At 45.7% G+C, this 14,469-nt stretch overlaps 1 protein-coding gene across 5 annotated transcripts in view; it reads right to left on the bottom strand.

The window, feature by feature from the left end:
* Positions 1 to 5,702: 5,702 nt before the first annotated feature.
* LOC130283983 (up-regulator of cell proliferation-like) overlaps positions 5,703 to 14,469 on the bottom strand; it is a 30,261-nt gene continuing 21,494 nt past the window's right edge. For all 5 annotated transcript variants that reach the window (XM_056533838.1, XM_056533837.1, XM_056533839.1 and 2 more), the window contains 2 exons: positions 11,894 to 12,118; positions 5,703 to 10,614 (listed from right to left, as the gene is read on the bottom strand). In XM_056533838.1, the coding sequence (XP_056389813.1) occupies positions 5,906 to 10,614; positions 11,894 to 12,101 (4,917 nt within the window). In that variant the 5' untranslated portion in view covers positions 12,102 to 12,118 and the 3' untranslated portion in view covers positions 5,703 to 5,905. The remainder of the gene's footprint in view (positions 10,615 to 11,893; positions 12,119 to 14,469) is intronic.

Below are 14,469 nucleotides of genomic sequence, written 5' to 3'. Positions count from 1 at the left end.
TCAGTAGTTGTCGATGCCGTCGTCTCCTTGGTGGTGGGTTTCAGGAGGCAGGGGCGGTCACCCAACTTTCTAAACAAAGGGTAGTGTCACACAGCGCATGCGCAGCATTGACGACGTGCGAAATCCACAGGGCAGCGGGACATGTGCTGTGACCAGACACACAAGCCTTTCCCCGCCACAGCCTTGTGTGTGCAGTAATGTTTGCCTCCGAACCCTACTGCACACACAGGGCTGCGACGGGGAAAGCCCCGTGTGTCTGCGCATACACAGCGTGTTTCCCGCAGTCCGGCAGATTTCTCGCAGCATGAAATATGCTGCGTATGCGCAGTGTGTGACCCTACCCTGGGCAATAAAGACTGGTCTACTACTTGTCTTGTTTGTTAAAAACGGTGAGAGTTGTAGTTATAGGTTCATAGAGGTTGTCACCCAGCTTTCCTGGAAGCTGATATAGTCCAGATAAGTGACTGCAGAGCAGTAATACCGAACAGCGACATGGGATATAATCCGTGGGGCCCCAAGTGTCGGAGAAGCAATGGCTCTACGTTGTCACGCTTACTATTGATTGACCCATGGGGCTTGCGCATGCGCGGCGAGTCTATGGATCAGGCTGTTGACTATTGTTTTGCAATAACTAGAGGCGGAGAGTTTGCTCCTTGGTTCTAGCAGTACTAGAGCGTCTGCAGCTGTTGCAAAACTACAACTCCCAGCATGCCCGGACAGCCTTCGGCTGTCCGGACATGCTGGGAATTGTAGCTTTGCAACAGCTGGAGGCACCCTGGTCGAGAATCGCTGCCCTAGCAAAAGGTTTGCGCATGCCGTATTAGGGCATAAGTGCGGCATGGTGTTCCTGACGATCACCCCTTTTCACCAGGATCGGGTCAGACTGTTAGTCACTGCGCATGCGCCGCAATTGACTTTAGCAAGGTACCCTTGTGAGTCAATTCTGACAGGAGGCATTGGTGCCCGGGGGCCATACTTGTGCCATACCTCTCTGGGTCCCTATAAAGCCACCAAATGCCTGTAGATGGGCATGACCTGCATTGGGACACGAACACCCGTTACACTGTGTCGGTGGTTTTAGATGGTTGATGTGAAGAGTCAACTTATAATTCTTTGCTGTGATGTTAAAGGGGTACTCTGGTGGTAAAATCAACTGGTGCCAGAAAGTTAAACAGATTTGTAAATTACTTCTATTAAAAAATCATAATCCTTCCAATACTTAGTAGCTGGTGAATACAACAGGGGAAATTCTTTTCTTTTTGGAACACAGAGCTCTCTGCTGACATCATGACCACAGTGCTCTCTGCTGACATCTCTGTCCATTTTAGGAACTGTCCAGAGCAGCAGATGTTTGCTATGGGGATTTTCTCCTACTCTGGACAGTTCTTACAATGGACAGAGATGTCAGCAGAGAGCACTGTGGTCATGATGTCAGCAGAGAGCTCTGTGTTCCAAAAAGAAAAGAATTTCCTCTGTAGTATTCAGAAGCTAATAAGTACTGGAAGGATTAAGATTTTTTTAATAGAAGTAATTTACAAATCTGTTTAACTTTCTGGCACCAGTTGATTTAAAAAAAAAATATATATATATTCCACCGGAGTACCCCTTTTAAGGCTGGTCTTATGGTAGTTGTTGGCTGACATCTGCCAATCCATACATGCACGCTCCGCCCGGCTGTGCGTCTGTGCATTCTAAATAGGTAGAGGGGAAAAAAGCCACCAATAGAGGTCTCTGCTGATAGCGAACTCTGCCACGGGGGAAGGGGCACCATAAATGTTAGATGGGTGGGCAATCCCACCTAGCTGATCTCTTGGCAGATTTTGAGTCTAATGTATATGGACACTTTTTAGACTGCCCTAAAGCATCATCTTATTGGGTGTCCAACCTCGGATATCCTGCAGGAGGTCATCCTCCAACCGCATACAATGTGGGAGGTGTCACATAAATAACAGGTGTGTAATAGAGAGAACCAGGCAGTGACTGGGTTAAATAAAACAAACCTAGAGACAAAAATATGGACCCAACAGGGGCAACTTAAAGGGGTACTCCGGTGAAAACCTTTTTTTCTTTTAAATCAACTGGCGGCAGAAAGTTAAACATATTTGTAAATTACTTCTATTAAAAAATCTTAATCCTTCCTGTACTTATTAGCTGCTGAATACTACAGAGGAAATTCTTTTCTTTTTGGAATTCTCTCTGATGACATCACGAGCACAGTGCTCTCTGCTGACGTTATTATAATAATAACGCTTTATTTATTGTTGTCCTTAGTGGGATTTGAATCCAAGTCCCCAGCAGTGCAAGGCAGCAATACTAACCACTGAGCCACCATGCTGCCCTTAGTATACATCTGCTATGCATGGTTGCTAAAATGGACAGAGATGTCAGCAGAGAGCACTGTGCTCGTGATGTCATCAGTGTTCCAAAAAGAAAGGAATTTCCTCTGTAGCATTCAGCAGCTAATAAGTACTGGAAGGATTAAGATTTTTTATTAGAAGTAATTTACAAATATGTTTAACTTTCTGCCACCAGTTGATTTAAAAGAAAAAAGGTTTTCACCGGAGTACCCCTTTATTGCTCCAAAATCAGACCACCCCGTCACCTAGATCATTGTCAAGAAGCTTTTTTTAATGGTTTGTAGCAATGGAATCAGTCGGCTACAACTCGCACTCCAGACGGCTGACTCTGTTAGGGCAAGAAGATGCGCGGGGAGATTTGGCAAAACCAGTGTAGAGGAAAAGTTGACCATAGCAACCAATCAGATCGCTTCTTTCATTTTTACAAAGGCCTCTGAAAAATGAAAAAAAGTTGCTATGGTTCAATTTTTTTCCTCTTCACAGGTTCTAATACATCTCCCACATGGTGCCGGTCATATATCTGTACATGCTTCTATTCCCTGGTACCAAGTGTCAAAGAGGCGTTCCCAAGCAGATTGTCCGTTCACAAATTCCGCTTCACAAATTCCGAAGTGTGAATGGAAAAATCATTCACTACACTAGACATTTTAGCAAGCGGAATTTCCGCCTGCAATTTCAAAGCAAAATTGCAGGCGTAAATTCCGTAGTCTGAACCTACTCTTACTCTTGTTCATGCATAGAGGAAAGACTTGGAAACAGGGCTCGGCTTCCAGCTGCAGAGACAGGGTTGGACAGCTGACAGATTCTCTTAAAGGGGTACTCCGGTATAAAAAAAAAAAAACTAATTTTTATCAACTGGTGCCAGAAAGTTACAGATTTGTAAATTACTTCTATTTAAAAATCTTGACCCTTCCAGTACTTATCTGCTGTATACGACAGAGGAAGTTTTTTCTTTTTAAATTTTATTTTCAGTCTGACCACAGTGCTCTCTGCTGACACCTCTGTCCATGTCAGGAACTGTCCAGAGCAGGAGCAAATCCCCATAGCAAACATCTCCTAATTTGGACAGTTCCTGACATGGACAGAGGTGTCAGCAGAGAGCACTGTGGTCAGACAAAAAAATTATTCAAAAAGAAAAAAACTTCCTGTGTAGCAGCAGCTGATAAGTACTGGAAGGATTAAGATTTTAATAGAAGTAATTTACAAATCTGTTTAACTTTCTGGCACTATTTGATTTAAAAAATATAGTTTTTTCGCCGGAGTTTTGTCTCGCTCACGTGAAATGGACCCGGGAGGTAATACGATGAGAGCAAACGTCTCCTGGCTCGTCCTCCTGATCGGTGGGGGGACTGGACACTCAGACCCCCGCCGATCCAAACCTATGACATGTCGCTAGGTCAGTGGCCATTTAAAGGGGTACTCCGGTGTTCTGAACATTTTGTTCCAAGTGTTAGGAGCTGGAGGCTGTGATTGTGACTACACTCCAGACCCCCTTTATTCATGTCTATGGGAGGGGGGGAGGTGTCGAGGCCGTGAAGTCACGACTACTGCTGCAGGTCCCTGGCATTTGTTTAGAGTATCGGGTGCTGTGGGAGATCGTGGGGGCCCCAGCAGCGGGACCCCTTCAATCAGACATCTTATCACCTATCCTAAGTAGGGATGAACAAATTAATTAAAGGGGTATTCCGCCCTAGACATCTTATCCCCTATTGACATCCGATCAGACATCTTGGCTCGGCTGCGGCACCCCAGACATGCGGCGCACGCAGCGAACTTCACTCCGTGCCCGATGAATGGCGATGCGGGGGCGGAGGCTTGTGACTTCACAGCCACGCCCCCTCCCATAGACTTGCATGGTCTTGCTTGAAACCAAAACCTTTAGGCCTCGTCCACCCTGTGTATATTCAGCCAGCGGAATTCCACTGTCTAAATTTCCGCTTTCATTGGGGGCCGTTGGGTTATTAGGCAGTAGGAGCTTGCAGACTCCATATATGGCAATTTGGTCCCAGCAGAATCCCACTTAAAGGGGTACTCCGGTGGAAAACCTTTTTTTTTTTTTTTTTTTTTTTTTTAGGTCTTTAAGTCAACTGGTGCCAGAAAGTTAAACAGATTTGTAAATTACTTCTATTAAAAAATCTTTACCCTTCCAGTACTTTTTAGCAGCTGAATACTACAGTGGAAATTCTGTTCTTTTTTAAATTTCTTTTTTTGTCTTGTCCACAGTGCTCTCTGCTGACACCTGATGCCCGTATCAGGAACTGTCCAGAGCAGGATAGGTTTGCTGTGGGGATTTTCTACTGATCTGGACAGTTCTTGATATGGGCATCAGGTGTCAGCAGAGAGCACTTTGGACAAGACAAAAAAGAAATTAAAAAAACAGAATTTCCTCTGTAGCATGCAGCTGCTAAAAAGTACTGGAAGGGTAAAGATTTTTCAATAGAAGTAATTTACAAATCTGTTTAACTTTCTGTCACCAGTTCATAAAAAGAAAAAAAATGTTTTCCATCGGAGTACCCCCTCAAAGAATGTTTTGTGCAGACGTACTTTCCACTGGCGAGATTCCACAGTCTCAACAGAGCAGCAGAATCCAATTGAAAACAACAGGACCCTGCTAGAAGCCGAACTCCGCAAGGTGGACGGGGCTTTAGGATTAATTATGAGTCGGTTGTTTAATATGTCACCCACTATTTTATCAATGAGATGGGTTAGGCACTCCCTGGGGTCTTCTAGGACTGTGAGGAGATGGTGTGCTTCCTCTGGGGTTATCGATGTAACATCAAAATGCTATCTCAGCATTGACTTCCTGTCATGTGACATTTCCCCCCCCCCCCCCCACACACACACTGAAACACAGTCTTAAAGGGGAACTCTGATGTTCCTGTGTTCTGAACATTTTGTTCGGAGTCAGAGGCCATGATTGTGACGTCACGGCCAAGCCCCCTCGTGAAGTCACACCACACCCCTCCATTCATGTCTATGGGAGGGGACCACTGCAGCAGGAATCGGGCATTTTTTTAGAACGCCGGATGCTGTGGGAAGATAACGGGGGCCCAGCAGCTGGACCCCAACGATCGGACACCTTATCCCCTATCCTTTGGATAGAGAATAAGCTGTCTAGCAGTGGAATACCCCTTTAAGGGTGGGATTCACATGACAGGAAGTCTGAGCAAGCACAATATAAGAATAAAACACGTTCTGTTCCCCTTTAAGTGCCATCTATGGGACCTCTACGTAATTGGTTCTGTCTTCCCTTTAGGCAGTTTTCCCTATAGGGCAGTAATCTCTACCTGTTCCACATCAATAAGTCCCAGCACGTTCACAGTTGTATTTTTTTGTAACATCTGGAGGAGCTCAGGTTGGAGAACACTGCTGTAGATACTTTATTTTAACAGAAATTGCTTTAGAAAGATCCCTCCACCGGAGAGCGGTCACCAAAACTAGAGAACAATGAGTTCAATTTACAATAGCTGGAGAAAGGGAGTGAAGAGAATCCCATCTGCTTCGTCTTGGATCTTCCGCGTGGAGACACAATGTCCGCTCTGGTCCCTTCACCTCATGTTGAAGGACTCCTTTAGGCTTTGGAGCGCTTGCTCTTTGGTGATCAGAGACCAGTCTTCTGGCAGCTCGGCCTGCTTGGCATTATAATAATCTGAAAACTGTTTATTATACTTCTTAAAGACGAATTTCCAGTAATCTGAGGCCCCGATGGTGGCGTCGGGCTGTATGCTCCAATCGGGGTAAAATTTACGGTATTCTTTGAAGAGACGAGGCTTCCATTCTGTGTCAGCATTTAGGAAGGTCGTGTTACCAACCACATCGGTGGAGCATATGGAGTGGGACAGTGCTTTAGATTCCGTGGACCTGTACGTTCCTAACCCCTGTGGACGATGCACGGAGGCAAAGTGCTCCTTGTGGCTAGCCGCTCCGGCCTCACACGGCACCTTACAGAATGGGCACTGCTTTCCACATCCAAACACCTTCTTGAACAGCTCATCCTGAGGCTTCACCAATGACTTGGAGAGGACGTAGTCGATTGTAAAATATTTGACTTCTGTAATAATTTGTTTCTCTACCCCTTCAAGGAACGTTTCAATGTCTGCTATGAACTGAATGGGACTGGCATTATTCTTAAATACAATGACCTTCATCTCATTCTGTGCTATGACCAAGTCCTTCTTCAGCATGGCACAAAAGGTCTTCAAACACTGGGACACGCTAGATGTTTCGGTCACGTTTGGGTGTTTGAGGACTTGTCTAATCTTTCTTGTAATAGAGGCCAAGATATTTGACTTTAAGGACTCCAAAGAAGCGGACTCCTTATATCTCTTTGTGATGTATTTTACTATCCAAGTCTTCACAAAAGTCTCATAGTGATTGTTGTATTTGACAAACTGAGTGAAATCCGAGTTTTCCAGGAGCTCCTTGAGCAAGGTGTACTGAAAGAAGGTCCTGCTGCTGTACTGGATGGAGTCGCCACTTGTTAATATGTCGGTTACAATTTCCCCACCCAGGTTTTTATACACGTAGTCGGTGAGAGAAGGTTTCAGACAAACCTCACAGAATCGCTGCGCTCGGAGCTGAGATTCATCTTTTTCATGGTAAATATTTCTGAACATGGAGAAGTATTGAGGTTTCAGGTTCTCCAGGTAAAACCTCATGTTGTTCTCTTGGAAGAAAACATTGTGCTTCGTCTGGAATAAGGGGGCAGTCCGACCCAAGATGTGAAGCTTCAGGTCCAGCTCGAATAGTGGAGTGAGGTGGAGGCTTTTTATATCATCCTGGTTGAGCCTTTCATTTATGATGTTTAGCAGCTCTTGGCTGTAGGTCTGGTGGTAATCCTTCATTGTATTTACCTGCTCGGTTACATGTAAACTGCACTGGTCTTTTAAGGAGGCCATAAGATTGTTCACCTTATTCCAGTAGTCTGCAAGATTAGCTTCTGGCATACTTTCATGGAAGCTGGGTTGAATGTATTTCTTGTCCAAGCTCAACCCCTTCTGGCCATATCCATCCACACTTTGTATGTCATTGAGCTTCTCGTTGATGTAACCAGCTTTGTGCCTCATGTCCTTCCTCAGTTGTTCTACCATCTCACGGCTGACATTGTGTTTTTTTAAGTTGCTGAGCTGTAATCCCGAGATGGTTTCGTTCCACATTTTCTCAAACTCATATTCAAGTTCTTCATTGCTGAGTTGACGTTTTATACTCTTACAGGTGTCCAGGAGGCTGGTGGCTTTCTCTTCAATGATCTTTAGGTAGGTGCTCTGAACAAATTGTATCTGGTGCTTCCCTCTCTGTATGCGGATTGCTTCCTCACATTTCATTTCCAAATGATCTTCAATTTCATTTCTGAGAGTCAGCACACTTTTAAAGAAGTCCTCCTTGTACCTCTCTACCAGATGCACATACTTGTTCCCACTCTCAAAATACTTCTCCAGTTCTCCTAACATGTCTCTTTCTTCTTGCTGCAGTGCTTGCTGCATGTCTTCCCTAAGTCCAGACCAGGGGTCATCCTCCAATTCCAAAGCCGACTGGTTTGATAATTCGTTCTCGGCCTCGATCATCCACGTGTACATTGCTTTTCGGAATTTCCATTCCAGCTCTGAGTATTTTGTTGTAAGTTGGTTGTAAGCGTCGGCCACCAGACTATTCCTAAAGCTGAAGATAAAGTTTTCATACTTCACAGCGTTCCACAAGCTTTTTACCCACTTTATGAATGCTGTTATGTTTTGGGATCTTCTTGACCATCGCAGCTTTTTCATGAATTCAAACAAGCGTCTTTTCAGTTCAAAAACATTCTCGCTGTATCCTGTGTTGACAGAAGCCATAGGTGGAACCCCGTGCCAAAGTCCAGGAACGTACCAGCTGTGCTCCTCGGGATCATAGTTCATGACATCAGAAAATTTTTCAACATTATCTTTTTCTTCCATTCTTGATGCTACTTTTGTCATTTCATCTAACTGTTCCAGAAGTTTCTTCCTATCTCTCATATTCTTGTCATGGGCGGAGACATCGCTCACGTTTTGATGGACAAACTGACAATTGGGTTTTTTGCCAACTTCCTTCATCCTTAGAAAAGCATGGACCACGATCTGTAAAATATCTTTCATTTCTGCTGTATTTTCCATGGCCATGTTGACTATAGTGATATCACTCAACCCAACCACTAATGTGGCCAATTCATTGTCATGTTCATGACTATCATCAAGTGAAGACAATTCAGGAGCTTTCAACCCTTCGGTGTCAATCACCAGAATAAATTCACAGCCAATCTCCTCCTGGAAGTTCTCCCTCACCTTAAGAAGGGTCATGAATGCTCCTCGTGTGCATCGTCCACTGGCCACCGGGAACTGTAGACCAAACATGGTGTTCAGAAGGGTGGACTTCCCAGTACTCTGCACTCCCAGCACAGTTATCACTCTCATCCTACATTGTCCTCCGGTCTTCTCATCCAGCTCAGTCAGGACATCAGTTATCCACTGTAAGGGAATGTTGGAGGCATCTCCATCAATCAGCTCCAATGGGAATCCGTCCAACAGGAGATCGGCAGCTATTCCTGGGATTTCATATAATGCATTTTCATATCCTATACAGTTTTTTGCCGCGATACATTGAGCCTCATAGATCTGCCCTACCTCTCTAATAAAATGTTCTACCCCCAATGAACTGTTTAATAATATCTGATCTAATTCTTTCAACTTGTCTACATTGGCACTCAAGTTATAATAGTACTCTCTGTACTCTGCTTGTATAGAACTCAGGTGCTTTCGAGAGATAGAGTCAAGGTAGAACTTCATCCATCTGAGAAAGTAGCGTTTCTCAACGTGAGTCAAGTTCTTAATTGCTTTGAGGAACATGACTATCCCCTTGGGGACACCAAGCTCACGTTGTTGCTTCCTAAGTTCTGAACATTTCTTGGCCAGTTTGGTTTTGTAGTCCTCTGCGTTACCACTGCCCAGTCCTTTCATCCTACACATTTCCTTCTCCGTTTTGGACAACTGCTGCCACAGATCTCCTTGCAGCCTCATTGTTTCACTTTTATATTGGACAACATCCTTGATGTCCTTCGTAATCTCGAGAGCAAGTTTCCTGGTGTCCTGATGCTCTTCTGAGCTCTCGTCTACATGGATCCCAAGATCCTCTGCAATGTGTGACATCTCCTCCAGAGTAATGTAGCAAGAAGAAGACTTAATCAGATCTGTAATAATTGTCTGTAATTTTTTTACTAGTTCTGCATCATTTACTGCGCTGTTCTTTACCAAGACGTGTTTTCGGTTGATTTTTAGGATGGGATACAACATCTTTACATATGTTTGTGTCTCCCCGTTTATACTTCTAGATGGCGGAGCGATGATAATGAAGTAGTTTGTGTTTGTTTCCTCCATGTTGGCTAGGAGTTGGTATTGCCTCTCCTCTATACTCTCAATAAAGATGAATACAGCTGTGGACACCCTGGTTAGAAAGCTAAACTGTTCCCAATTGGACTCAAGGTCCCCTCTGAGGTTGGTCACTGCAATTGGATCTGGGAATATGTCCAGGTTTTCTTGTCCTCCAGGGAAGAACCAAGCAATCTCCACAAACCCATCAGATATTTCCCTTAAAACATTTGCACCATCCATGTTCTGGTGGACAAAGAAATCGTGATGTCGTTGAGCTGAACTTAGAACACAGTTTAGAATTCTCGACTTGGACAAATTGCATCTCCCCAGCCTGACGAAAGAGAAGACGGGCATTGGAATGTTCACCACATTGTCTTCTCGGCATCCTTTACTGTTCACCATGGAATGAGGTCTCCATCGTTTCACAAGATCTCTCATTGCCCACAACAGGAAAGTCGTGCTATCTGGACCATAACCAGCCGGAAGAAGAAGAGGAAGAGCAAACTGGCACATGGACATTTTGGTCACAATCTCCTGCTGCAAGAAGCTGTCGGAACAATGAAGGAGAACACACAGAACGTCCAGAGGGTGGACAGAGCTGGAACTGTCCATATCATAATCTATGAAATCCATCTCCTCATCCAGCTGTGGGCTTAGCTTTGTATTCCGAGATTGGTCAAATCTTGTGTTCCTGGCACTGCTGTTCAGTGCCAAGAGGTTCTGCAGAAAGCACCAAGGAACCTCCTCAATCCTCTGAGGCACCATTCTCTTTAGATCTTCATGTCCCATCTTTAAGACGTCTGTGAGGCTGAGCTTGGACAATCGGAAGCTTTCCATGTTTAATTCCTTTAATTTTTTATCAAATGTTTTTGTGTTTGCTGTGGAGAGAAAGAAAGATTAGGGATTTGTTGTGTCATTAATACAGTATCTCCTATAAGTGAGTCTACCCCATATATATATATATATATATATATATATATATATATTATCTTCCATACATGAGTCCACCCCTCACATTATTTATACTATGGTGTTATATGGTTTCAAAAATATGTCTATATTATGCTAATAAGAAAGTATTCCCACGCAGCAGATTATGTTGGTGAAACTTTTTGGCTTTTCTGATTCATCTAAGTTGAACTTGCAAAATGGCATATGCTCGAAACCACGCCATTCAGATGGGGAATGATCGAAGCGCAATGTAGCACATGTGGATCCACCTTAAAGGGGTACTCCACTGGAAAAAAATGTTTTAAATCAACTGGTGCCAGAAAGTTAAACAGTTTGTAAATCACTCTTATTTAAAAATGTTAATCCTTCCAGTACTTATCAGCTGCTGTATGCTCCACAGGAAGCTGTGTGGTTCTTTTCTCTCTGACCACAGTGCTCTCTGCTGACACCTCTGTCTGTCTCAGGAACTTTCCAGAGCAGGAGCAAATCCCCATAGCAAACCTCTCCTGCTCTGGACAGTTCTTGACATGGACAGAGGTGTCAGCAGAGAGCACTGTGGTCAGACTGGAAAGAACTACACAACTTCCTGTAGAGCATACAGAAGCTGATGAGTACTGGAAGGATTAAGATTTTTAAATAGAAATAATTTACAAATCTGTTTAACTTTCTGGCACCAGTTAATAAAAAAAAATTTAATAAAAAAAGGTTTTCCAGCAGAGTGCCCCTTTAACTCTCCCATAATTCAGTGCAGCTTAGAGATTTATTGCAGTCAGCCAAATGGTCAGGGGCATCTGCCGACAAACTGCCAACTGCTGCTACTAGCAACCAGCAGAATTGTGAATGCAGCTCTGAAGGTGCCGCCATGATGTAAAACTACTCCCCTAGAAGTGATGTTACTGTGGAAGACGTTATGGACCTTTGAGCTGAGCTGTGCAGGGAGTTTTGGACTATAGGGTATGTCACAGGCACATAAAGCCCACAAGACATATAGGCTGCATGTACATATGCCGCCATACAGTGCTCTGTGTGATGCCATATGTAGAAAACAGTCTCCTCTAGAATCAGAATCCTAAGATACAGTACAGAAGTCTATGGGGCCCTTTTAGAGGGTTGAGGCCTTATAGTGAAGACATGAAGACTGTTACACTATAGACCTGTAGAGTTCACTGATAATTCCTTCTCGGCCATATCTCCCTTCATACTTACAGTCGTATGTAAATCCGGAGAGGTACGGCATCAGTATAATGTCAGAGATCATCTCCTCCAGGCCCTGGATGGGCTGATCATTGTCCGGAGCCCAGGCCTGTATCACCGCTACTAGAGGACTCTCTCCATTCGCAATTTTTGGCTTCTCTGGATTTTCTGGCTCTTGGTACGAGCCATCGAAATCAGCGTCCTCCCCGTTGAGATCCATTAGAACAGTCCGTCACCCTGAGAACAATAGACAGGGACATGTATGACCAAGGTTATTACCAGAGCTGGACAAGGACTGACATAGCGAAGACAGGTCAACCTGCTGAGGGGGGACACTGGGGGGCCGAAAATCACATGACGGAATATGGACTGCTGTAAGCCATGGACCAATCGGGGTGACACCATAAGGGTCATATCTGTAATACTGACCACCCATGATCGCTATTACATTTAAAGGGGTACTCTGCCCCGCTGCTGGGACCACCGCAATCTCGGTGCAGCACCTGGCGTTCCTTTAGAACGCAGGAGCGGGCGGTGGGGTCGTGATGACACAGCCACGCCCCTTGTGACATCACTCCCCTCGTGATGTCACGGCACGCCCCCTCAATGCAATTCTATGGGAGGGGGTGTGGTGGCTGGCTCCGTGCCCCCTCCCGTAGACTTGCATTGAGGGGGCATGGTGTGACGTCACAACCCCGCTGCCCGCTCTAAGTGTTGGAAAAACAAGATGTTCCGAACGCTGGGGCAGCGGAGTACCCCTTTAAAGAACAGCCTACTGCCCCCATATCTGCTCTACCAGATCGGGTCTGTATTATATATATAGTCCATCAATAAAATTCACAATTTACTGTAGTATAAAGATAACAACACAATGAGCTGTGGGCCAATAGGTTCCAATGTAGGCTCCAGCCCCCCAAACCAACAGTGGAACGTTCCCAACAGAACCTCTGGACAGGGTTAAGCCTAAGACTTTAAAAGTTTGGACCCATTGGTCAGTCTTGTAAAAATGCAGGGCCAATATTATAAGTGCACACTGTCACGATGCCGGCTGGCAGGTAGTGGATCCTCTGTGCCAGAGAGGGATTGGCGTGGACCGTGCTAGTGGATCGGTTCTAAGCCACTACTGGTTTTCACCAGAGCCCGCCGCAAAGCGGGATGGTCTTGCTGCGGCGGTAGTGACCAGGTCGTATCCACTAGCAACGGCTCAACCTCTCTGGCTGCTGAAGATAGGCGCGGTACAAGGGAGTAGACAGAAGCAAGGTCGGACGTAGCAGAAGGTCGGGGCAGGCAGCAAGGATCGTAGTCAGGGGCAACGGCAGGAGGTCTGGAACACAGGCTAGGAACACACAAGGAACGCTTTCACTGGCACAATGGCAACAAGATCCGGCAAGGAAGTGCAGGGGAAGTGAGGTGATATAGGGAATTGCACAGGTGAAGACACTAATTGGAATCACTGCGCCAATCAGCGGCGCAGTGGCCCTTTAAATCGCAAAGACCCGGCGCGCGCGCGCCCTAGGGAGCGGGGCCGCGCGCGCCGGGACAGGACCGAGGGAGAGCGAGTCAGGTACGGGAGCCGGGGTGCGCATCGCGAGCGGGCGCTACCCGCATCGCGAATCGCATCCCGGCTGGCAGCGGAATCGCAGCGCCCCGGGTCAGTGGATCTGACCGGAGCGCTGCAGCGGGGAGAGTGAAGCGAGCGCTCCGGGGAGGAGCGGGGACCCGGAGCGCTCGGCGTAACAGTACCCCCCCCCTTGGGTCTCCCCCTCTTCTTAGAGCCTGAGAACCTGAGGAGCAGACTTTTGTCTAGGATGTTGTCCTCAGGTTCCCAGGATCTCTCTTCAGGACCACAACCCTCCCAGTCCACTAAAAAAAAAGTTTTCCCTCTGACCTTTTTGGAAGCTAAGATCTCTATGACAGAGAAGATGTCCGAGGAGCCGGAAACAGGAGTGGGAGGAACAGATTTGGGAGAAAAACGGTTGAGGATGAGTGGTTTGAGAAGAGAGACGTGAAAGGCATTAGGGATACGAAGAGAAGGAGGAAGAAGAAGTTTATAAGAGACAGGATTAATTTGACACAAAATTTTGAAAGGACCAAGATAGCGTGGTCCCAACTTGTAGCTAGGGACACGGAAGCGGACATATTTAGCGGAGAGCCATACCTTGTCTCCAGGGGAAAAAACGGGAGGAGCTCTTCTTTTCTTATCCGCGAACTTCTTCATGCGTGATGAAGCCTGTAAGAGAGAATTTTGGGTCTCTCTCCATATGATGGAAAGGTCACGAGAAATTTCATCCACAGCGGGCAGACCAGAGGGCAAGGGGGTAGGGAGGGGGGGAAGAGGGTGACGGCCGTACACCACGAAAAATGGGGATTTGGAGGAAGACTCAGAGACCCTGAAGTTATACGAGAATTCGGCCCATGGAAGGAGATCTGCCCAGTCATCCTGGCGGGAGGAAACAAAATGTCGCAAATAATCACCCAAGATCTGGTTAATTCTTTCTACTTGTCCATTGGACTGGGGATGATATGCAGAAGAAAAATTTAATTTAATCTTGAGTTGTTTACAGAGAGCCCTCCAGAATTTAGACACG

The sequence above is a fragment of the Hyla sarda genome, chromosome 8 (assembly GCF_029499605.1).
Source record: "Hyla sarda isolate aHylSar1 chromosome 8, aHylSar1.hap1, whole genome shotgun sequence".
Lineage (NCBI taxonomy): Eukaryota > Metazoa > Chordata > Amphibia > Anura > Hylidae > Hyla > Hyla sarda.
This window is presented reverse-complemented; position numbering and strand designations above follow the sequence as displayed.